The sequence below is a fragment of the Bubalus bubalis genome, chromosome 16 (genome assembly GCF_019923935.1).
Source record: "Bubalus bubalis isolate 160015118507 breed Murrah chromosome 16, NDDB_SH_1, whole genome shotgun sequence".
In the NCBI taxonomy this organism is placed as follows: domain Eukaryota; kingdom Metazoa; phylum Chordata; class Mammalia; order Artiodactyla; family Bovidae; genus Bubalus; species Bubalus bubalis.
In genome coordinates this window covers 48,067,284-48,093,273 of record NC_059172.1, presented here as the reverse complement: position 1 = coordinate 48,093,273, position 25,990 = coordinate 48,067,284, and the positions used below count along the sequence as shown (strand labels likewise).

At 45.7% G+C, this 25,990-nt stretch overlaps 1 protein-coding gene across 1 annotated transcript in view; it reads right to left on the bottom strand.

Annotated features, from left to right (window-relative positions):
* Positions 1 to 1,037: 1,037 nt before the first annotated feature.
* INSC (INSC spindle orientation adaptor protein) overlaps positions 1,038 to 25,990 on the bottom strand; it is a 141,698-nt gene continuing 116,745 nt past the window's right edge. The window contains exons 10-14 of the mRNA XM_045162863.1: positions 22,698 to 22,876; positions 12,276 to 12,342; positions 9,482 to 9,637; positions 7,913 to 7,989; positions 1,038 to 1,660 (exon numbers count right to left, since the gene is read on the bottom strand). Of these exons, the coding sequence (XP_045018798.1) occupies positions 1,532 to 1,660; positions 7,913 to 7,989; positions 9,482 to 9,637; positions 12,276 to 12,342; positions 22,698 to 22,876 (608 nt within the window). The 3' untranslated portion in view covers positions 1,038 to 1,531. The remainder of the gene's footprint in view (positions 1,661 to 7,912; positions 7,990 to 9,481; positions 9,638 to 12,275; positions 12,343 to 22,697; positions 22,877 to 25,990) is intronic.

Below are 25,990 nucleotides of genomic sequence, written 5' to 3'. Positions count from 1 at the left end.
CCTTTTCTCCACACGCTCTCCAACATTTATATATTTGTAGACTTTTTGACGATTGCCATTTTAACCAGTATGAGATGATACTTAATTGGAGTTTTGATTTGCATTTCTCTAATAATTAGCAATGTTGAGCACCTTTTCATGTGCCAATTGACCGTCTATATGTCTTCTTTGAAGAAATATCTATTTAGATCTTCTGCCTATTTTTTGATTGGGTTGTTTGTATTTTTTGATATTGAGCTTTATGAGTTGTTTGTATATTTTAGAAATTAATCTCATTGATTATATTGTCTGCAAATATTTTTTCCCATCCTGTAGATTGTCTTTTCATCTTGCTTATGGTTTCTTTAGCTTTACAAAAGCTTTTAAATTTAATTAGGTCTCATTTGTTTAGTTTTGTTTTAATTTCCATTACTCTAGGAGACCAATCCAAAAAAGTATCGCTTCAATTTATGTCAAAGAATTTTCTGCTTGTATTTTCCTCTAGGAGTTTTATAGTATCCAGTCTTACATTTAGGTCTTTAATCCATTTTGGGTTTATTTTTGTGTTTTATTTTATTTTTGTGTTGTTTATATGGTATTAGGGAATGTTCTAATTTTATTCTTTTACATGTGGCTATCCAGTTTTTCCCAGCACCACTTATTAAGGAAACTGTCTTTGCTCCACTATGTATTTTTGCCTCCTTTGTCAAAGATTGACTGTAGGTATGTGAGTTTATTTCTGGGCTCTCTCTTCTGTTCCACTGATCCACCCATATGTCTGTTTTGGTGTCAATGCATTAAGTTTTGATTACTTAATACCTCATCTGAGGATACTATTTACCATGAGGTTAAAAAAAGCAAGCCAAAGGAAACTGAGTTCCTGGGGCTTTGGAAATCTTTTGCTTTCTCACTAAATCACTCAGAACTTGACCCATTTAAACAACTATGAAGACAATATAAGCTTCTATGCAGTTTTAATAGTTGAGAAAGTTTTTGTGGCATGAAACTTTGGGGAGAAAGAACTTAGTCTAAGACATAATACAATCAGAAAATTCAAGAAACTTTTTATATTACATTTATTAAGAATAAAACTAGAATTTCCTTCCAGTATAGTCTGTCCAACTATGAAATTCATTTACAATATTTTAGAAAGAACAAATCTAATTTAAAAAAAAACTGCTGGGCAGCTAAAATACTCTGGTTCTCAAATTTTTTTAAAAAGGATGCAAGATTACATATTGAGAGTAGAGAAAGCAAGAGGAAGTGAAATCACCCATGACAATCTGTCATATTAGCCATTATGCATTTCAACATCTGCAACTAAAAGGTCACAGAAGTCAAAAAATTAAAAAAAAAAAAAAAAGACTCCCAAAGACCACAGACTGCTTGATGATGTTGCCAGAACATTTAGCCCTCTGTTCATTTCACATAAAAAATAAATTAAGTATAAATAAGGAGGTGAAGGGCTGGTGTATAATCAAGTACGTTCATAAGAATATACTCAGATAGGGTCTTGAGAATGATGCTGAATGTCTTTCGTCTCCCACACTTGCTACACAAAACTCTCCTCCATGTTGCTGCAGAGTAAGAAAGAGTCCACAAGCCGGGGCTGGACCAGCTGCTGGAAGTCAGAGTCCTGGAGGCCTTCGGGACAGACACCGGCCAGTCTACGCAGAGCAGCCTAATGAGAAAACAGAAGAGGTCACACTGGGTCTGCTCAGGTTCATGTAGGCCTGCAACTTCCCTGAGAGATGCATTTCAGTATATGGCTCATTTATCAGCCAATTTGAGCTCATCGTCACCTTGATACCTTAGTGGGCTGGTCCTTTTGGTCACCAAGTCACCATAGCAACCTTATGACACAGTCACCTTGCTTCATTGGTACTTTGATCTCTAGGGTGGATGTCTTCTGAAAGTTTTCATGGTCTTAATGATCTTGCCATCTTGGTTTTTCAGTCATCTTAGGTAACTGATTGTTTTGAAGATTTGTCATTTTAAGGATTTGGTCAATTTAGTAACATATTTAAGTTCAAGATTTGTTTATCTTAGAGACTAGAACTGCCAGAAGCATTAGTGGAATTATATTCTCACTTCCAGGTCCCTAGAGGGACATTAGAACAGCAAAGACTATTCATTCATCCATGAATTCGGCAAGATTCTAAAGTATTTGGAATGGAGAGGAGGGAAGAGAGAGAAGAAACTATGTCATAAAGTTGAAGGAGATGGAAATTCTGCCACCAAGATGGGGATGAACAGGAGAAAGAGGTGCAAGCAGAGTGAAACCAGGTTCCCATATACTGAGTGTTGCGCTCTTCCCTGAGTATGCCATCCTATTTTATGCCCATGTGCCCTTACTCTGATTTTTCTCTTGACATGAAACCCCTACCCACTCTTTTCTAGCCAGCAGGTGTACTCATCCTGCAAGGCCTGGCCCACCGTCACCTTCTCTGTGAAGCCTTCCCTGATTCCTGGAAGCAGAGAAAATCCCTCCCTCCTCTGTCTACCTGGACCTTTTCACACTCGACTGCAATTGTTATTTAGGTGTTTCTCTCCCACACCAGACTCTAAGCTCCTCAAAAACACAGACGGTTGTACTTTTTGCTCCATCTACAGCAGGCAGAACAAGGCTTGCCACAGGACTCAAATAAATAATAAATGTTTGCTGGGGGAAAAAATGAACAAATATTAAACTGAGTTTTACTGCTAGAGCAACCTTTAAACTATAAATGTATGCCGTGTACCTACCCAGACCTCTTTGCTGGCTAGCTGAAGCCATGCACACTAAGTGTTCAATGAATATTAATTCTTTCCCTCTTCTCAAACCTAAATGCAGCAGGGAACAAGATGGGAGTTTAAGGATGCCCTTCCCTTGGAAAACCGAGAGCAGACTATCTGGAATGGCAGAGAAGCAGAGGAGGAAGAATGCAAACTCTTCCTGAGTATCTACATAGTACTGCATTTCATCCCCATAGGATACAGCAAGGTAAGTATCATGACCTCCAATTTAGAAATGAGACTAAGACTCAGAGAGGGAAACTGGCCTTCCCAAGACCACACAGCAGTCCAACTCCAGGGCCCTCAGACCTAAACCTAGGCAGGATACTGCAAGCCCAAAACACTAGCCTATACTGAGTACAGAGCAAACATGTAGCTCATTACCTAGACATAAGAGGTAACCTAGTGCTGAGAAATTGGCAAGTTACTGTAAAGAGAGGATGGCTTGTCTATTGGACTAACAGGCATTGCCATATCCAAGCTGGATCAAGGATAAGGGCCATGCATCTCTGCTCACGAGCAGAGTCTTAGCCACTAGTGGCAGGAGGGAGATCCCAGGAGACTGTCTCTAACTAGCGTGTCCTGCCTCTCCTGGGTATGATGTCCCCAAGGGCTAAAGGCTGAACTCCATTACCCTTTCTGATTCCTCTTGGCTCCAATTGGGAGAAATAACCCCACTGCCTTCAAGGTGTCACTGTAAAAAATGGAATCAGGGATCTTCCACAGATGCGAGAATATGAGGCCATCAATGTATTTTACATTATTAAGGGTAAAAATAAAGCAAAAGGAAGACAAAGAAATAGAAAATAGACCCATGAAAATAAAAAACGAGGTAGAAGGAGGAAATTACACACAGAGAAAAAGAGCATCAGAAAACCAGAACAAGAAGGAACTATAAACAGAGAGACATAGATGAACTTGGGAAGAAAAGAAAGTAAGCATGAAAGGGAGACAGAGAAAGAGATGGTGTCAGAGAAAAAAAGAGCACACCCTGGAACAAGAGGAGAATAGGTGGGAGGAGGTGAGGAGGGACAGGGGAGAGGACAGGGTAAAAAGAATGGGGGGAGCAGAGAAAGAGAGAGAAAAATCCCTAAGGGAGGAGGCAACCTTTAGAGGAAGAGAAAAGCAAAAACAAAATACAAGAGAGAATTAGACCCAAAAAACCACAAAGGCAAATAGACATCCTCCACTCCCCAGGGTCCTCAGAAAGTGTGCAGGACATGGACCCAAATGACCCCAGAGCACCCCCTCCTCAGGGTCCAGGAGCTCAAAGGACCCCTCCTCCCGAAGCCTTTTCCTTGGCCTCTCCTTTCCTTGGAGGGTTGTTAATAGCCAATATTCCCAGGACCTCATTCCCAGACAGTCTGAAAACAGTCACGTCTTAAACAAGCCCTGCAGCCCTCTGACAGCCGCTTCAAAAAGGAAAAATCAATTCTGTTTGCAAGAGGCAGTCTGTGTGGCTGCTTTTCCAGACATGGGAGATGATAAGTGAGGTGTCCTCCCTTCACCAGAAGAGAGCCTCTGAAACTGGGAAGAAGGCTTAGGGAGGGCCAAGAGAGGTACCCCCAACTCCACCCATCAGGCCAGGCTCCAAGTGGCCCCCAGCTCACCAGCCGGGCGGCATAGAGCCCCATCTGGGGGTCAAATCGTGGACACCCTCCAACACTGGGGACCAGGGGTGGGCAGACAAGTCCACTGGTTCCTCAGCCAGGCAAGAAACAGTCACCAAACCTAAGGGCCTATGGAAACACAAGAGCTGGGAAAGAACCCCAGCCCTGAGAAGCTTCTAGGGTAGAGGGTGAGAAGTACAGACCCCCTCCCATAAGCCAAGGTAGCATGACAGGGCCATTAGGCATAAGGGGAGAAAGCATGGCTGGAAGCAAGAAGGTCTGGGCAAAAAGTCAAGACCTTCAGCATCAGGCAAGCCTCTGTTGGAATTCCAAGGGCCTCCCTCATAACACGTAGAACACAGGATAACATAGCCTGCTTTCTACTGGGGAAAACAAAATCCAAGCAGGCAGGCCCAGGCACACACTGTGTACTCCCTGTACTTGAACCTCATGGAGGAGGATTTTGATCCGAGCCTTGAAGGGAGTGTAGGCAGAGCTGTAGAGAGGGCATCTGCCTGGGACAAGGGACAAAGCTTCGTGTCAGGGTGGTTCAGGGCACTCAGACCTGAGCTGGAAAGGGCCTGGAGGCAGTGGGAGGTCTTCAGAGGTCAGAGCTAGGCTGCAAAGGGCTGAGCACATAGACAGTAGGCCCCAGGGAAGGGGGCCCCAGGGAAGGGCTGCTCGTGGAAAGGTCCTGATTGTAAACTGTCATGAGGAAAATCAGGCCAGCAGCCAGGTTGAGGATGGATTCTGGAGGAAGGGCCTCTATTCAGCATCCAAAAACCTGTCCACAGGGAGAAATTTAATCCCTTTTCCACCGGAAAGTCCTTCAAGTGATGGAAAATAGAGGCCAAGCCCATCTGTAAGCTCTTTTTCAACCTAATGATAAAGATGGAAAATGAGTCATAATAAGCGCCCATGTCTGAATGAAGCTTTATAACTGCTCAACATTTCTTTAGAGCCTATTCAGTGTCAGGCAGTTGCTGGCTGCCCAAGTTGTGAAGATGCAGCAGTTGGGACCAATGACTATGCATTTGCAGGTATTAACTCTCTCCATGTATTCAGCAGACCAGACAGAATTACAGTCTGTGGGGAATAAAGCAATGAAAAATATTATATCTTTACATTCACTGCCCTCCAATTGAATGAAATAGCCTTTCCTTCAGCTGTGAATGCAGTGATAAATCAAGAAGTCTCAGCGATAACTATTACTTGTTCACCAACAGGAATCATAGGGACTTTTGTAACTGAGCAGGACCCTGGGTCGAGATGATCCAGAAGCAGAAGGAATGGCAACCCACTCCAGTATTCTTGCCTGAAGAATTCCATGGACAGAGGAGCCTGGCGGGCCAGAGTCCATGAGATCGCAAGGAGCCGGACATGACTGAGCAACTAACACTTTCACCTTCAGGACTCTATGGAGCCTTTGTGGACAGCACACCTCTCCCCCCGTATCCTCTACCTGCCTCTTGTCTGTAGAAAAACTTTAGTCTCCTAGACTTCCCTGAGTTCCAAAGAGTACATTTAATCAGAGAAGAGAGAAATGCAGAAAGAAAAGGAAAATAGTTAAACAAGACAAAATGATGATAGTAAGCCATTAAACAAAGTCAAAGGCCTTTAGTTTCTCCTCAGTGGACGTGTGTAATATTCTAAGCCATGTCCTTTGAACTGTTTTACAGATACTGAAACCCCCACCAGGTGGAAGAAGTTAACTCTATGCTACCCACATAGACTCTCGACCAGTTGAAATAAGGGTGATGATGCTAACTCCAGACCACCTAACCACCAACCAATCAGGAGAAAGTCCATGAGTTGATCACACACTGCACAAACCCTCCTCCCTTATCCTGTCTTGAAAAACTTTCCCTGAAAGCCTTTGGGGAGTTTGGGCCTTTTAAGCACTGGTTACGTGGCCTCCTTACTTGGCACCTGCGAAAACACTGCACTTTCTTTCTCCACAAGCCAGTGTCAGTGGAACGGCTTTACTGCCCATGGGCATATGGACCCAAGTTTGGTTCAGTAACAATTTCACATCCCATTACAGTTTCTGGAGGTACTTTCAACATTATTTATGTTCATTGCTAGTCAAGACTCCATGAGTTCAACTCCAACATCCATGAGTTGGTAGGATGGCATCACCAACTCAATGGACATGAGTTTGAGCAAGTTCCAGGAGTTGGTGATGGACAGGGAAGCCTGGCGTGCTGCAGTCTATGGGGTCGCAAAGAGTTGTACGCAACTGAGTGACTGAACTGAACTGCTATTACTATGTCACCTGTTTAAATAGTCTAATAATTATTTTAATATGATTTCCCTCCTTTTAATTCTGTATATATTTACTTTATGCATGATAAAAACTAATACTGAGATGGGGTCCATAAGCGTCACCAGCTTGCCCAAGGCACAGAAGAGATGAAGTTTGTTCTGCATGTACCAAAATAAAAGCCCCATCAGAGCTGAGGTTTTTCTTTTTTTCCCCACATCTGTCATCCCCAAAGCCTAGAAGAGTACATGGCCCACATAATCACTCAGCAAATATTTACTGAATAAAGTTTACAGCACTTAGTGGCCTACCCAATGTTACACAGCTCATTAATGGCAAAACCAAGACAGGTGTGTCTGACTAAAATGCCTGCTATTCCTACCACCACACACTGCCTGTTAGGAGCTCCCAGAAATGGGATGGTATCAGTTTGGGGAAAAAAAGGATGGGGTGAGGAGGGGCTTTATTGTGAAACAGCTTGCAGAACCTCTAGGTCCGTCCCTTCTCCTACACAGTCTTTGAGGGCCAATCAAAGATCTTGCACCCCCTTCTAGAAGTTAAAGGGCTTTTACAATGGACTTCCCTGCTCCTGGATGCTTCCAGCTGCTCTGCTTTAGGATTCAATGCAGCCTAGCAGGAAGGATTACAGAGACAAGGCATCTGCTCCCCATCTGGCGCCGTTGGTACTTTCATGGTGGACCCAAGCATCAAGAAGTTGGGTAGGGACCTCTCAGGATGTGCTAGCTTGGTTGGGTGAAGATCCTGGGGACAGGCCAAATAATACTTGTCCTGCCCTGCCCTGCTCCACAAAGAAGAAGGGAGCTACGAAGCTGGAAGAGCACCAGTAGAGGGGCTCTACCTGAGAAGGAAAGGAGGCTTTCTTACAGTGTCCTCTTTGGAACAGGCAGAAGACATCAGACCCTAGCAACCACATGCTGCAAGCACCACAGCATCACCAACACCACCAGCATCCTGCCAGCCAGCCCCTCTGGTCTTGACCTGCTATTAGATCCCCCAGAACCCCAAAGGTTCATAGCTACTAAACATGTGTAATGGAGGTTCTCTAGGCCTCTGCCTTTTACCTATACGACCTTGCATAATTTTCATCATGATCTTATGAACTTAGTGAAACAAGTATTATTCTTGCTACCATTTTAAAGTGAAAAGTGGAAACCCAGAATAAGTTGCCTGTACCCAAGTCAACCGTGGCATAGCCTGATCCCCTGGTCCCCGGTCTACAACCCCAAAGCCCAGGAAGGAAGAGGCAGGGAAACTGGGAACTCACCAGGCAGGCCACCAGCACGGCGTCACTGCTGTTCCTCTCTGAGGGCGAGCGGCAGAGTTCAATGAGGCGGGACATACCTGCAAGAGACATGGGGAGACCCTCACACCTGAGTCAGGATGGGTGTGGCCAGGCCTGACCCAAAGGTGTTCCAGTCTCTTACCACAGCCCTCTGCATGGAGCCGGGTAGAGGCAGGTGGCCGCCAATTGATAGGGAAGGGGATAAACCCCTCTGAGGAGTCTGTGGGGGAGACTTTCTGCTCCCTCAGGTGTAAATGAACGTTGGTCAGGCCCAGAATTAGCTGCAGCATCAAAACCTTTTCCCTGAGCACCAGCACACTGGCCAGGATGGAGCTCCCCCACAGTGGAGAGGGACGAGCCACAGGAGATACTGCAGGTCCTCCTAAGAAAGAACTTCCCATGCAGGTACTTTATCAGAGCTAAATTCAATGTTTACATCTTAGTACCTTTTTCTTTCCCAATTGCCCATTTGAGTCAGAAAATATATTGTAGCTAAAATTAAAGAAGACTACAGATTGAGTAGGCTAATATTTCCTAAGCCTTTACAGAGGAAAGTAAAATAAATGACCTTGTTTTTCAATACAAAATGACTTCTCTCAAACTCTAAAAACAACAGGGAAAAACTCATAAGATAGTAATAAAAAGTGTGCAGACAGATTCTTGATGTTTATTCTCCATAAAGTCACTATGGAGCCAGGACTCTATGCTGCCCCAGGGCCACCTCTTGCTGTCCTCCAGTGCCTGGATGGTCAGGAACACTGCCATCTCCTGCCTCCACCTGGGGCACTCCTTCTTAGCCTTCACACCAGAATAACTCCTCAAACTACAGCTAAGGACTCATTTCCGTGTTAAAACATTATTTGCCCCACCCAGGTAAATGTAGACTACGTCGTCTGTGTGCCAATCATGCCATCGACATCCTTTGAGCATTACTTGATGCTATTCAGGTGCAAACTTTTCTTTCCTTATCTGTTACCTGCATTAGATTGTAAGCCACTTTCATCAGGTTGCAGTTATAACCAGTGTTTTATGCCCAGCACTTAGAACAGAGCCTAGCATAGAGTGGGTGCTCAGGAAACATTTGTTGGGTAAATAAATGAAGGACTAACTGAATGAAGGAATGAATGAGGGATTTAATGAGTGAGCTATGAATGAGATAATGGTGGATAAATGAAGTAATGAATGAATGACCAAAAGGATGAATTCATGAGTAAATGAATGAGTGGCTAAGTAAATAAGAGTAGGTGAATAACTGAATGAATGAATGAGGAAATGAATGAGAGTATGAAAGAATGAGGTCCTCATTAACAGGAAGCCCCTGAGTCAGTTACTCTCTGGCCAACTTAAACCTCTCTAGACTCCTCCTCTCTCTAGCTTCAGCCCCAGGAGAAAGGAAGGTCACTTGGGGCACACCCTGGGGCCCCACACCAGCATTTCTCAGCACAGCCAGCCCTGCTCTGAGTCATCCATCGCCACCACCACTGTGAAATCAGGACTGCTCCCAGCCCGGACCACCCCGCCACCACCCCTGCCCCAGCCAGCACCACTCACAGCTCAGCCGCACGGCCTCCCGTGCCACATCTGGGTCTCGGCTGAGACGGGCCAGGGTCACTGCAGCCTTCTGCTGGACTCTCTCGCAGGCCGCCACCTCGGCAGGGGTCCCAGACCTTGGCTTCTCAGACAGCATGCCCATGATAAGTTGGACCCCTGAGTGGAAAGCGAGGAACAGTTGGTAGCTGCCTGAGCAGGGCCAGCTGGATGGAGTTGTAGGCTCAAGCCAAGGCTGTTGGGGTGACTCAGGGGTCTCAACCACAGGAGGAACCTGGACAAGGCCATTTCTGCTCCATCTGCCCTGAGGGTGTCTCTGCTTCCACATACCAAGACACTATACCTGGGAGGGACCTTTGGTCCTTTTAACATTTTTTTAATGCTATCACTGAGCTTTTACTACATCCCTGATGCTGTGCTAAACACACAGTAAATGCATGATCCCTAAAACCTAACAGCCTCAGAGACTAAGTACTATTTATTGTAATTCCCTTCGAGGCCGAGAGAGAGGCGAAGTATGTTGCCCAGGGTCACGCAGTAAGTAGCTAGGGATGAGAACTCAGATAACTGGTTACCCTCCATCACTGCTTCACTTATGATGCTGGTTGCATCTGAGACAGGTCCAGGGGTAATGGGTCTCCCTGGTGGGAGGTGACCTACCCCTAGGCTGGATAATCACTAGATCAGATGTCTTAGAGGGGTTTCATGACTAGAAGAGGGTGGAGTAATCAGACTGAGATGTTTAGGCTTCAGTTTGGTCAGCTGAGAACCTCTCCCCTGAAACCAGAGCTGTGGTCTGATTGTCCTGGGTGTATACTGTGACCTGTGGTGACATAAACAGGGGACACCAAGATTAAGAAATTTTACAGACACCTCATGGTTTAGGGTTCCCATAAAGAAGCCATTTTCCAAACCCTAACCCTAACCCGGCTTCGTACCTAGAGCCTGACAAAAAAACAGTTTCTCTTATACTAGCAGGTGGGCACTGTGAGGACAAGGATCTTCGTCCATTTCCTGAACGGGTGTCTCCTAAGTGTCAGAACAGTGCTCAGCTCAAAGGTTTGTGAATGAACATCAAATGAATGAATGTGGATGCATTCATGTGAGAAGTCTTACAATTGTACAAAACACAAAGTTTCCTTTAAATATATATAAATCTTATCTAGAGAAAGATAAGATGCAATGAAATTGGGGCTACCAACAAAAATCCAGAATGTGTTTTCTGAGTTCTAGCCAGGCACAGTGCCACAGAGTCACCCAAGAGTTGAAGGGTGTTACAGCTTAGAGAGCAGGTCCCAAAGCCGTGTTCCGTCCCCAACATTCTCTCCAGTTCAGCCCCAGCCCCTGAGGGAGAAGCAAAATTAGCTGGAGGGACACCACTGATACCACTGATAAAAATGAGCTTGGACTGCCCTGGCCCGCCTCCCAGTGTAAGGGTGACCAGTGATCACAGTTTCTGACCTTCCAGCAGGGCCCATTCATCCACCAACATTCACACACAATTCAGGGCAGGACAGAGACAAAATCACCAGGCTTCAGGGCAAGGCATGTCAGAGTCTCAAGTGTCTTGAGTGGAGGATTGCCTTTCACAGCACAAGGCTTGCCCTCTCCAGACCAAGGAGTTCTACAGTCTTCCAGTGGTCCCGGGCTGAATGACCACCACTGCTGAACCCTCAAATTCTGCCCCACTTTTGCAAATAGTTCCTTCATCAAACTCTCTTCACTTAAACCCTATGAGATGACCACTGTTTCCTGAAAGAGCAGATACACATAGCACAGAGCTCATTCTGTGCTTAACACTCTTCTAACAAGCCTGATATTAATCCTCACATCATCCCAGTGAGGTGGATATTAATATTGTTTCATTTTGCAGATGGAAGAATGGAGGTCACTAGTAAGTAACAGAGCCATGCAATGCAGCCAAAAAAAAGTTTCTCATTATTACCCCGATCACATAAAATTAACACAAAAAGATATTTTTTCAATAGAGTAAGGGGAATGGAGAATGTATACATGTATTAAAACAGCAAGGCAACCTGGGAGAAGGGGGCTTAATAGGAGCAGAGGCAGCTGTCCAGGCTCCCAGCGCACTCTTCCTCATTAGCATCTCTTGGTTTCCAACCGGTTGCTAATTGCTCTGTTATTTCTCAGTCACAGGAAGCCCTCTCCACTCCTATCCCAGCTGCAAGGCAGCCAGCTGATCTGCTTTCCAGTAGAGACCACTTAGATCAGATCCTGGGCACCTCACCTGGACATGGACACTCTCAGCGCAAGGTGGGAGCAAAGGAACAAGAGGAAACAGATGCTCTCAGGTGAGGCATCCAGGGATCCATCTGCCCTGACCCCACCCCACACCCGTCAGCTTTCTCCTGTGGCCAAACCCAGTATGATGAGAATAATTTAAAGTTGGAATGCATCCTTTATGGGCATAGGTTTTTACTTTTGGATCCTAATGAAGTCTCTGTCTTCTCCTCACCACACTAATTAAAATAGCAGCTGCCATGCTTCTACCTTGGATTTACCTTATCTTCTTCCCTGCTTTGCTTTCTGCACCTGACATTCCCTATCTTTTGTTCTGTATCTGCCTCCCACTAGATCAAAGTGCTATGGAAGCAAGCAAACATTTACCTATTGGCCCATTGCCCACATAAGCACACATTCATGTGCCCTTGCAAATGTGGAGACCCACGTGTACACATTTACATACCTACACAGAGGCCTTCACACAAACACAAAGGTACAGGGTCCCACAGAGCCACATAACCCATGCAGCATGCACACCGCTGAAAAGACGTACCATTCTCCTGAATAATGTCGGAGGCACACTGCTCTAGGACAGACATGTTTGCCAAGATGGTCACAATCTGGAAAAGAGAATTGAGAAGCTAAGAAAATGGGAACTCCTGAGCCAAAGGTACTCTGTACAGGTAGGTGAGTCAGGGGCTACAAAGCTTTCCTTTAGCCCATGACTCCTTCCAGTCTACCTGGCCCATCCTTCCATGGTATTTTCTTCCATCTTCACAGGCTTCTGGCACTCAGATGTATTTCCCTAGTGACGGGTGCCCATTCATCAGCATGTGGCCCTAGGATGGCCCTCAGGGGCCCCAGGACACCGCTGGAGAGAACAGAATCACCTGAATGAAGATGGAGCCTCAATCACCTTTCAGCAGGGTCCCTTTGCACCCAGCCTCTGGAATGCAGACAGAATTGGCAGGTTTCTGGCTAGCTCCTGTCTTGGATTGGGTTCTCTCTACCCCAGCTTCTTGCCCTGATACTAAGCCCCACCTATTTTCAACCTGAAATGAATGGAGACTAAGGTTAAGATAGAGATCATGACAAGGAAACTAAAGGCAGCATTGCGCCATAAACTTCAGGTATTGTATGGAATCTGATGAGGATTCATGCTCTGCTACACTTTACAAGCCTGCGGACTGCAAAGCCTTGCTTGTCAGTCATGGCTGAAGGACTCTGCCTGTAGGAAAGGAATGCTGATGCCAGGTAAACACTGAGCCTCGGTTACAACTTCTGGGCTGAGCAGCCAACAGCCCACCCCAGCCCTACCCCCTGGCATAGACAAGGTTGTACAGAGAACTCAAAACTGAATTAAGGGATGGGCCAGTAAGGGACTTCCTGCAGACCCCAAACTGTAGAGTGTGCCAAACACCACTGGAATATGTTGGAAACGGGGCACCTGTTAATTCAGATGCCACTCATGACACTGAGCCTAACATTAAATTTAGCAAAATGAAAATTCACCCGCTTCCATGGAAGTGGACAGCACTCTCAAGTAGTAATTAAAATAAATCATAAAATAACACTTTTCCTTGGTGGAGGCTTATTTCTCTGCAAAGGCTGTCACACGGTATAACAGAAGTGGAGGCCGTGCCTCACCTCTGAAGAAGCAGCTGACAGTCTCCTGACACAGTTCAAGCAGCTTAAGTTCTGAAATGGGATAACGACCCAGATAATCACGATGGTGTGATCACTGACCTAGAGCCAGACATCCTGGAATGTGAAGTCAAGTGGGCCTTAGAAAGCATCACTATGAACAAAGCTAGTGGAGGTGATGGAATTCCAGTGGAGCTATTTCAAATCCTGAAAGATGATGCTGTGAAAGTGCTGCACTCAATACGCCAGCAAATTTGAAAAACTCAGCAGTGGCTACAAGACTGGAAAAGGTCAGTTTTCATTCCAATCCCAAAGAAAGGCAATGGCAAAGAATGCTCAAACTACCGCACAATTGCACTCATCTTACACACTAGTAAAGTAATGCTCAAAATTCTTCAAGCCAGGCTTCAGCAATACGTGAACCCTGAACTTCCTGATGTTCAAGCTGGTTTTAGAAAAGGCAGAGGAACCAGAGATCAAATTGCCACCATCCGCTGGATCATGGAAAAAGCAAGAGAGTTCCAGAAAAACATCTATTTCTGCTTTATTGACTATGCCAAAGCCTTTGACTGTGTGGATCACAATAAACTGTGGAAAATTCTGAAAGAGATGGAAATACCAGACCACCTGACCCGCCTTTTGAGAAACCTATATGCAGGTCAGGAAGCAACAGTTAGAACTGGACATGGAGGAACAGACGGGTTCCAAATAGGAAAAGGAGTACATCAAGGCTGTATATTGTCACCCTGTTTATTTAACTTATATGCAGAGTACATCATGAGAAACGCTGGGCTGGAAGAAGCACAAGCTGGAATCAAGATTGCCAGGAGAAATATCAATAACCTCAGACATCCTGGAATGTGAAGTCAAGTGGGCCTCAGATATGCAGATGACACCACCCTTATGGCAGAAAGTGAAGAGGAACTAAAGAGTCTCTTGACGAAAGTGAAAGTGGAGAGTGAAAAAGTTGGCTTAAAGCTCAACATTCAGAAAACAAAGATCATGGCATCCAGTCCCATCACTTCATGGCAAATAGATGGGGAAACAGTGGAAACAGTGTCAGACTTTATTTTGGGGGGCTCCAAAATCACTGCAGATGGTGACTGCAGCCATGAAATTAAAAGACACTTAGTCCTTGGAAGGAAAGTTATGACCAACCTAGATAGCATATTCAAAAGCAAAGACATTACTTTGCCAACAAAGGTCCATCTAGTCAAGGCTATGATTTTTCCTGTGGTCATGTATGGATATGAGAGTTGGACTGTGAAGAAAGCTGAGCGCCGAAGAATTGATGCTTTTGAACTATGGTGTTGGAGAAGACTCTTGAGAGTCCCTTGGACTGCAAGGAGATCCAACCAGTCCATTCTGAAGGAGATCAGCCCTGGGATTTCCTTGGAAGGAATGATGCTAAAGCTGAAACTCCAGTACTTTGGCCACCTCATGTGAAGAGTTGACTCATTGGAAAAGACTCTGATGCTGGGAGGGATTTGGGGCAGGAGGAGAAGGGGACGACAGAGGATGAGATGGCTGGATGGCATCACTGACTTGATGGACATGAGTCTGAGTGAACTCTGGGAGTTGGTGATGGACAGGGAGGCCTGGCGTGCTGCGATTCATGGGGTCACAAAGAGTCGGACACTACTGAGCGACTGAACTGAACTGAACATGGTATTGACTAACAAAGAGTATTATCTAGATTTTAATTGGTTCAATATTGGCATATTACTCTGGATAATAAATTCAGATAACAAATCTCTTAAACAGGAAGGGAAAAGTATGACACATTGATAGAGTATCTATCTTCTCCATTTCCCACTAAACACATTTTAGAAAGGGACATGTCTTCTTAGGCTGTCATATCAGCCATCCCAGCTTGGACCTGGCCAGGGGCCTGGGTGGGTAAGCATGATGGGGAGGGTAGCCAGGGGAGGGACAGGACAGGCGCCATAACCTTCATCCTGAAGGTCACTCTGCACCATGAGGAATTTCATGAGGGAAGTGACAAACTCCTATTTGCATTTTAGAAAGATTATAGGACTAAAGAAGTGTTTGTCTTTGGAAGCTCTTTTCCCCACCCTTTCAGGATTATGAGTGTTTGTGGGCTATTATACAGAGTGAATTAAGCCAGAAAGAAAAACACCAATACAGTATACTAACGCATATATATGGAATTTAGAAAGATGGTAACAATAACCCTGTGTATGAGACAGCAAAAGAGACACTGATGTATAGAACAGTCTTATGGACTCTGTTGGAGAGGGAGAGGGTGGGAAGATTCGGGAGAATGGCATTGAAACGTGTAATATCATGTATGAAACGAGTTGCCAGTCCAGGTTCGATGCACGATACTGGATGCTTGGGGCTGGTGCACTGGGACGATCCAGAGGGATGGTGTGGGGAGGGAGGAGGGAGGAAGGTTCAGGATGGGGAGCGTATGTATACCTGTGGCGGATTCGTTTTGATGTTTGGCAAAACTAATACAGTGTTTCAGGTTTAAAAATAAAATTAAATTAAATTAAAATAAAAAAAAAAAAGAAAGAAAAATATAGGTAGAAGATGCAGCCAAAAGCAGAAGGCTCTCAAGAGGCCTAAAGCACACAGTCTTGTGAGGAAGGAGACACAAGGCCAAGCCTGTGCCAGACTGCAGTTCACCTGGCCTTCTGTGGGATGTGAGTAGGAGTATGGTGCACGCCCTTGGTTCCTGCAGCATGGGGACAGCGATCCTCCAACCATGACCAGCCTGGCCGCTGAATAAAAGTAGTTGCTTGACATACAGAACCAAAAGAGAAGAGAGGAAGGGAGGGAGGGAGGGAGCGAGGAAGCCAGGAAGGAAGGGAAGAAGGGAAAGAAAGGCAAAATAAAAAAGGAAACCTTTGTCTGCAGCATCAGGTTCATTACACAGCAATTATTAGCTGTGTCACAGCACAGGCAGGTCTTTCTGTCAGACTAATTTAGATCCTGTTAATGAAAATTACTTCCTCTTTACAGAACCTGTACCCCATGTGGTTTTCTGAGGTGCAGATGAAGTATTCAATTAAGCACAATTTGAATAAATGCCAATTAGGCCCTGCCTTGAGCCCCCGCCTTTGAAACATCCTTGTCTGTACCTACTGTGATAAAAAGGAGAAGGCAGATCCACAACATTCCTCCTTAGAGTCAAATCCAGAGTTGGGATTTTAGGGACAACTGGTTTACCTTGTTAGCTATACGGTAGCAATGCTGTCAGGGGACAGAAGACAGGAGCCAGATGACAGTTTTCCCCCTGGCCCAAGCCAATTCATTCCTGTATGATGATTTTTTAATTAAGTCTTATTCCTCCTAAGTGAGAGGGTACTGATCCCTCTATAGCTATTTGTGAATACAGAGGGTATTATCCTCAAGAGAGGCCCTAGGTAAGAGACAGTATAGCATAGTGGCTAAATGCATGGACCAACCTCTTCCAAATCTGGGTTCTATCATCATTTTCCATCTGATCTTGACCATGTTACTTAACCTTTCTCTGCCTTGTTGAGCAAGGAGTATTTGTTTTCTATTGCTGCTAAAACAAGTGACCACAGACTTAGTGACTTAACCCAACATAATTTTATCTTGCAATTCTGGGGGTCAGAAGCCTTTAGTGGGTCTGATGGAGCTAAAGTCAAGTGTAGACAGAGCTTCATTCCTTCTGCATGCAGGCTCTCGGGGAGAATATGTGTCCTGTTCTTTACCAGTTTTTAAAAGCTGCTCAGACTCCTTAGCCTCTGCTGGCCCATCACTCTGACCTCTGCTTCCTCATTCACATCTCATCCTCTGACTCTGACCCTTCTGCCTCTTTCTTATAAGAATCCCTGTGGTACATTGGGCACACATAGATAATCCAGGATATTATTGCTATACCAAGATCCTTAACTTACTCATATCTGAAGATATCCCTTTTGCCATGTAAGGGAGCCTACCCAGGTTTTGGGGATTAGGATGTAGACATTCTTGGAGGGGGCATTTTTTGGCCTACTGCAGAAGAGAAAAACAAGAGAACTCATAAGACTGTGATGAGTATTAAGTGAATTAATGTTTTGTCAAGCACTCAGAGCAGCTGTTGGGACTTCCCAATGGCTCAGCAGGTAAAGAATCTGCCTGCCAATGCAGGAAATGCGAGTTCCATCCATTGGCAGGCAGGTTCTTTACCACTAGCGCCCCCTGGGAAGCCCAGGTCACTGAGATAACTCTCTAAAGCTTTGACAACCATGTCAACTTCAGCCTTGAGACCAGCCAGCAGAAGCCCTTTATGGCCTCTAAGGAAGTGCTTCTCTGCCCTGCCCCCCTCCCTCCACACCACTTCCCTCCATCAAAGAACAGAAAGAATCAAGACAAGAACAGTGGTTTGAAGGATGAAGGGCTCTGACAGAGGGACAGTGTGGGCTCTTGAAACACACTTCTCCTTCAAGGCCAGCAAGGCAAGGGGTTCAGGAGAAGACCCAGCCCTTTTCCCCCTCCTCTCTCTCCCTCTGATAGGCATGGAGACCATCAGGGCACCTGCCTGATTCCCAAGGCAGACACTGCTCCCACCCTCTGGTCCCTGGTCCTTTCATGACCAAAGAGATGAGACTGGAGGGCTGAGTTCTGGGCTCAGCAGGGACAGTCACAAAGGCCATAGAAATGCCTTAGATGTGGGTCCCAAGTTGATGGTGAACTGAACCAAAACACTCTGCCTAGGGATTGCATCAAGGCTGGGCTGTCAACCTCACAGTATTAGAAGCATGTGAACACCAGACCATGTTCTCTGGGTTTAGTTTTCCCTTGACTTTATAGGGAAGGGTTTCGGGAGCCGAACAGGCCTGGGTGTTGTGATCCTGGCTTAATCTAAGCCTCTCTGGATAGTAGATACTCTCATATATTCAAATACAAACAAACTGCTTTATAGTCCCCTACACCATCTCTCTCTTCTTTCGCTCTCTCATACACACACAGACACACACATACAGTACAACCTGCAGAAACCCACACACAGATTGAAACAATAACACACCATGCATTGACTCACACCACATTACACTGACCACCACATTAACCACATTTCCTGACTCCACTTCCCTGGACCCATCCCAATGAGTATCACTTTGTTTCAAACTACTTTACAAGCATTATGCCACCTAATCATCATAATGACACAAGAAGGGAGGAAATATTAGTATCCTTATTTCACAGAGGGAATTGTGGCTCAGAGAAGTTAAGCAATTTGTCTAAGGTCATACAGCTAGGAAATGGGATCAGGATTTGAATTCAGGTCTGCCTGAACCCAAAGCCTGTTACTGTTTCTACCATGTCATATATGTGTGTGATAGGGCTGTATGAACTACACAGAGCTTCTGAAATGTAAGTCAAAATTGTAATCTTCAGTAACTGGCATTTCTGATAAATGGACTTCTGATAATTATATTGAAGGAAGAAGTGGCAGCCCACTCCAGTATTGTTGCCTGGAAAATCCCATGGAGAGAGGAGCCTGGTGGGCTACAGTCCACAGGGTCATGACGCAACTGAGAGAGTCAGACACAACTGAGCAACTGAGCATGCAGGCCTGATAATGATACTCACAGCAAGGGCTCAGAAATGCTACAAAATCCAGACATTCTAAAATGCCAAACAGATAGTGTATCTTCATGGAAAGTAAATATACCAGCACCCTTTACCTCTGTGAAAGCAATTCATCTCTAAAGGTTGCAAAGTCATGTTCAGTGAAAATCTGTGCTGTGAGTTAGACAAGATAACCACATCCCTTTCACCCTAGATTGTCACATCTTGACAGGTAGGCAGAGGTGAGCCAGCCCTGTACCCACCCTATTGTCATGCCTGTAACTGGATGCCCTGGGCAGCGTGACCCCTCGAAAATACTTCCAGGGATGAAAACACAGTCCACACAGATGGCTTGTTAGATAGGGAGTGCTTCTGAATGTTAACTGCATCCAACCCCCCTCCATTAGCAGGGATTGGTGGGGGGCAGTTGGTGGTAGTGGAAGAGCCCAGGCCCCAGGCGGCCCTCAACCCCATCCACACTCCAAGAGTGGGTAGAGGACAGGCAAACTGAGGCTATCGCGGCTTCTGTGGGACAAGTTAAGTAGACTCAGTTTGCTGGGATGATGGAGGGGTTCTTGCTGAGGTGTTCAGAGGAAGATGGACAAATACAGTTGCAAGACCCAGAGGCTCTGCACAGCACTGGCGTCATTGGCAGATGCGTTACCGGAAGCCTCACGGGCATTTAATCTCCTAAGTGTTTCAGGAGGCGGTAAGCACTTCAGAGTCTAATTCATCTTCTTTGTCTTCATTACTGGGAGCCCTCAGATCACCTTATTCCTCCCTCTGCCACAGGAAAGAGACATTTGTTTCTTTAATGGGTCCTCTCTCACTAGCTAAGTGGTTGCTCTGAGTCAGGGCGGAAGGTGAGGCTGTCCTGAGGACAATGGAGAAGAGCCTGGCTCAGTTGTGGGGAGTTTAGAAGGGGTTGGGGGTAGGGGATGGGGGAGACAGGGGAAACACAGCCAGAAAACGTCAGAGTCCAGATTCAGAAAGAAATGTCATCATCATAGAACCTGACCACATTCTCCATTCTCACCCCACTTGGAGCACCTCCTTCCTAGGAATCAGTGAGGTTCCAAGAGAGAGATTATCACTCCTCATGATGAAAAAGGGTCTGTGCTCATAAAGCCACAGGATGTCTATGCTGGAAGAGACCATCCCCCTTTACAGATTAGGATGCTCCCCTCTGAAGGTGCCCCATTCAGGGCTGAGTACCACACACTCAAAGGCCAATCATAACAATCACATGGACAGAGGCTTTCATTTATGTAATACTTCCTATGTGCCAGGAATGGTACTAAAAGTTTGTATTAGTTTACTCAATTCTTATTTTATTTCCAGGAAATATGTATTGTTCAACCCCATTCACAGATGAGAAAAATTAGGCTTCAAGTGAATTGCCCAGTTACATGATTATACAGCAGAGAAGCTTTGAAGCCATGTCATCTGAACTCCTCACTCCTGTTCTTTCTGCCTTACTATTGGATCTTGTATGAGATGGCTAGAATTGGCTACAGAAGAGGCACTTGAAAGGAAAGGGGCCTAAAATCATGTCAGGTAGGTGAGAGACCCAGCAACTGGAGGCACCCAGCTGAAGAAGAGAAGAGGGGAAACAAGGCAGATGACACAGAGTTAGCCCTCCAGTGGCCTCCGCCCCCCACATAGCCGAGCACAGTGACTGCAAATGGCTGGCCCTGCCTCGTCAGCCAAACAGCCAAAAGCCGGCCTGATGAGCCACCACTCAATCTATTTGCACTGTCTTACCTGGTCTCTATGAGGGTTGTCCAACTAAGAAGTGAGAGATTAAACCGGAAAGGAAGTCTAGAACTACATCATGCAAAGCCTGGAAGGACAAAGTGAAGATTTTGGATAACTCGCTGTCTATGCTCTTCCTTATAACATCAAGTTTGAAAAACAATGATACTCATCACTTGTTAAGTAAGGACAAAGCATCATATAGGTCCTTTACATGTATTTTATCTCACAATGATTGTGCAAGGTAGACCAACACCCAAGAGGCTGTGACTTGCCCAAAGTCACCCAGTTAATAAATGGTCCCAGACAAGATCAACATTCAGTCTGACCCCATAGTCCCACTATTTCCTCTTCATTTTCAGAGACGGCAGCAGATAAGAGTCAAAGACCAAGGTCTATGTCAGGCCAGGATTTAGTGCTGGCTATTGTCAGCCCTAAATAGCCACACTCTAGTAAGGTAATGTTCAAAAATCTCCAAGCCAGGCTTCAGCAATACCCAAACTGTGAACTTCCAGGCATTCAAGCTGATTTTAGAAAAGGCAGAGGAACCAGAGATCAAATTGCCAACATCTGCTGGATCATCGAAAAAGCAAGAGAATTCCAGAAAAACATCTATTTCCGCTTTATTGACTATGCCAAAGTCTTTGACTGTGTGGATCACAATAAACTGTGGAAAATTCTGAAAGAGATGGAAATACCAGACCACCTGACCTGCCTCTTGAGAAACCTATATGCAGGTCAGGAAGCAATAGTTAGAACTGGACATGGAACAGACTGGTTCCAAATAGGAAAAGGAGTATGTCAAGGCTGTATATTGTCACCCTGCTTATTTAACTTATATGCAGAGTACATCATGAGAAACGCTGGGCTGGAAGAAGCGCAAGCTGGAATCAAGATTGCCAGGAGAAATATCAATAACCTCAGATATGCAGATGACACCACCCTTATGGGAGAAAGTGAAGAGGAACTAAAAAGCCTCTTGATGAAAGTGAAAGAGGAGAGTGAAAAAGTTGGCTTAAAGCTCAACATTCAGAAAACGAAGATCATGGCATCTGGTCCCATCACTTCAGGGCAAATAGATGGGGAAACAGTGGAAACAGTGTCAGACTTTATTTTTTGGGGCTCCAAAATCACTGCAGATGGTGATTGCAGCCATGAAATTAAAAGACACTTACTCCTTAGAAGGAAAGTTATGACCAAACTAGATAGCATATTCAAAAGCAGAGACATTACTTTGCCAACAAAGGTCCGTCTAGTCAAGGCTATGATTTTTCCTGTGGTCATGTATGGATGTGAGAGTTGGACTGTGAAGAAAGCTGAGCGCCGAAGAACTGATGCTTTTGAACTGTGGTGTTGGAGAAGACTCTTGAGAGTCCCTTGGACTGCAAGAAGATCCAACCAGTCCATTCTAAAGGAGATCAGTCCTGGGTGTTTTGGAAGGAATGATGCTAAAGCTGAAACTCCAATACTTTGGCCACCTCATGAGAAGAGTTGACTCATTGGAAAAGACCCTGATGCTGGGAGGTATTGGGGGCAGGAGGAGAAGAGGATGACAGAGGATGAGATGGCTGGATGGCATCACTGACTCGATGAACATGAATTTGAGTGAACTCCAGGGGCTGAGGTCCAGAATCAAGGGTCTGCTCCAAGATGGAGGCCAGGAAAGGAAGAAACTCACAGCAGGTACAAGATCAGATAGCTAGGAGCCCACAAAGCTGGACCCAGACCTTTGGAGGAGGTTCAGGGACCTTCCCATGGTGCCTCTCTGCCTCTGAGGATGGACAGATGGAGACGGAGGAAGGCCCTCTAGAGGCGGAGATGGGAAAGGGGGTGAGCAGGGGACTTGTGGAGATGCTCCAAGGGCATGAGGCATGTGGAGAACACATTCCTTCACCTTCCCCAAGAACACGACTAACAGCACTGACTCGGTGCCGCAGGCCATGCTGATTCCAGAACCTAGGCCTGGCCCCCTGCCCTCTGCCTTCACACTTACAGGTTCCGGGCATGGCCCCCCTGAGCGGCTCACCTGGTCCCGGGTGTAAGGCGTGTCTACTCTCTGCTTGTCGCTGCAGGCCTCCAGCAGCACGCGGATGGCATTCAGCTGCAGGAGCATCTCACAGGCCATCGTGTCAAAGAAGGTGATGTTGGCAAGGGCCGCCGAGGCCAGCAGGAAGACTTCCCCAGACGAGGCCTCTTGGCACAGTTCTAGATGGCGAAGAGGAAGAAAACAGCTTCACTGCCAAGCACTTTCATATCAGTTACCTCATCTGGTTCCCACAATAGCTCTGGGAGAAATTTTGGAAAGCTGTTAGAATTTCTATTTTACAGATGAAAAAAAGTAGTTACTGGAGAGGAAAATGTATCTTTCTATATTAGTTGCAGAGCTGGCATTTGCAACCTGATGTGTGTATTCTAATTACTCGTTCATCCAACAAGTATCTACTAAGTGAACACTGTGTACTGGGCACTCTAGTGTCTTCCTATGGACTGGTACTTATCACACAGATCAGATACTTGCCCCTGTTAAGCTTACATCCTAAAAGAATTGATGATTTCAAACTGTGGTGCTGGAGAAGACTTAAGAGTCCCTTGGACAGCAAGGAGATCAAACCAGTCAATGCTTAAGGAAATCAACCCTGGATATTCATTGGAAGGACTGATGCTAAAGCTGAAGTTCCAATACTTTGGCCACCTGATGCAAAAAGCTGACTCACTGGAAAAGAGCCTGATACTGGGAAAGATTGGGGGCAGGAGGAGAAGTGGGTGACAGAGAATAAGATGGTTGGATGGCATGACTGACTCAATGGATATGAGTTTGAGCAAACTCCAGGAGATAGTGAAGGACAGGGGAGCCTGGTATGCCGAAGTTCATGGGGTCACAAAGAGTTGGATACGACTTACTGACTAAACAACTGGGCAAGAGAAAACAAACTTTTAAAAAGTTGATATATATAACTGCAAAGTCTAATAAATATGAGGGAGGAAATAAACAAGTGCTAAGACAAGAATTAGCACTCGTCTTAAAGGCCCATTGGGTGAGTAAGAAAGGTCTCCCTAAGAAAGTGACTTTCCTACTGAGACCTTGTGGGGAAATGAAAAAGTCATGAGAATATGTGGGGGAAAGAGCATGTTCCAAGCCAAAGGAACAGCATATGCAAAGGCCCTGGGGCAGGAAAGAGCTCTAGTCCATGTGTCTCTAGTAACGTGCACTAGACTGCTGCTAAGTTAGCCTTGAGGGAGAAGCTGAAGTTAAAATATAAAAACACTGCTTTTCCAACTGTCATCAGCACAGTTTCAGGATTTCCTCTGGGTCCCAGGATAAGGATCACCTAGCTGCATAAAAGTCCTATATCATGTCCCTGAATGTCAGGCTCTTTCTCACTGATTCTAGGAGCCATAACCCAATCCTAATAATATCCCCCCAACTACCATCTGTAATTGTACTAAAGGTTCTTTGGGGTTTCCCTGATGGCTCAGTTGGTAAAGAATTTGCCTGCAATGCAGAAGACCCCAGTTCAATTCCTGTGTCAGGAGGATCCATGGAGAAGGGATAGGCTACCCACTCTAGTATTCTTGGGTTTCCCTTGTGGCTCAGCTGGTAAAGAATCCACCTGCAATGTGGGAGACCTGGGTTCAATCCCTGGGTTGGGAAGATCCCCTGGAGAAGGGAAAAGCTACCCACTCCAGTATTCTGGTGGGTTCTTTGAGGAAGAGAGGGCCACCCCAACCTGCACCCCTCCACCACCGAACACATTCCCCACATGGGCTCCTGCCTTGGAGAAGGCATAAAGGGGTCCACGGTGCTGCCCACCCATCTGAATGGACCTGACTTCTGACCCTCAGTTACAGCATGACCACCATGATCAAGGGGCTTCCTGAGTCCACATCCCCTCCTACTGATAGTACCTCTATGAAAGTACAGGAAAAGAAGCCAGACTGGGAAGAGTTGAGCTGTGTTCTATCCTGCTCTCTAGTTCTTGCTTCCAAAAGAATCTACTTTTAGGTTCTGATATTAGAACTGGCACCTCTTGGCACCTTCTAGTGAAAGCAATTTCTGGTCCCTGCCTATAAAGGGACAGAAAATAGCATTAGTTGAACCCCCTGTACTGTGCTTTACACAATGCCATTAATTTCTGAGCACCTTTAGGGCAGAAAGTAGTTGCCTCCATTTACAATGTAGAAGCTGAGACTCAGAGAAGCTAGTAGCAATAGCCACCTCTGATCAAGTGTTTATTCTGTGCCAGGCCCTGCTGTGCACTCTATCTCACTAATTCATTCCATCCTCACAACAACCCAACTTTTTGTGACAATTTTATAGATGAAGGGACAGAGGACTCAAATGTTCAATGATTTTCCAAAAACTGTGGAATTGAGAGTTGATGGTAATTTGGGGGTTCATGAGTTGGACTGTGAAGAAAGCTGAGCACGGAAGAATTGATGCTTTTGAACTGTGGTGTTGGAGAAGACTCTTGAGAGTCCCTCGGACTGCAAGGAGATACAACCAGTCCATCTTAAAGATCAGTCCAGGGTGTTCATTGGAAGGACCAATGCTGAAGCTGAAACTCCAATACTTTGGCCACCTCATGCGAAGAGTTGACTCATTGGAAAAGACCCTGATGTTGGGAGGGATTGGGGGCAGAAGGAGAAGGGGATGGCAGAGGATGAGATGGTTGGATGGCATCACTGACTCGCTGGATGTGAGTCTGAGTGAACTCCGGGAGTTGGTGATGGACAGGGAGGCCTGCAGTGCTGCAATTCATGGGGTCACAAAGAGTCGGACACGACTGAGTGACTGAACTGAACTGAACTGAGAATCAAATCTAAGTCTGCCTGACCCCAGACTCCCCACTCTTTGTATGTTCTAGGCTGCCTCTTGTCTCCAGGCTTCTTTGCTTCATTTCCAGTGATGCTCCTGCAGATCTTATTTCATCGAGAAAATGCCTACCCTCTGGGCAGCACTGCTCCCCACAGCCCAGGTGTGACCACAACAAGACCTAGCATCTTGATCTAACCTCCCTGGGCTGCACATTAGCCAAGGAATTAAGAACTCTATCCTTGGAGAGACTGATGCTGAAGCTCCAATACTTTGGCCACATAATGCAAAGAGCTAACTCATTGGAAAAGACTCTGATGCTAAGAAAGATTGAAGGAAGGAGGAGAAGGGGATGACAGAGGATGAGATGGTTGGATGGCATCACTGACTCAATAGACATGAGTTTGAGCAAACTCCAGAAGATGGTGAAGGACAGAGAAGCCTGGTGAACCGCAGTCCATGGGGTCACAAACAGTTGGACATGACTGAGTGACTGAACAACAGCA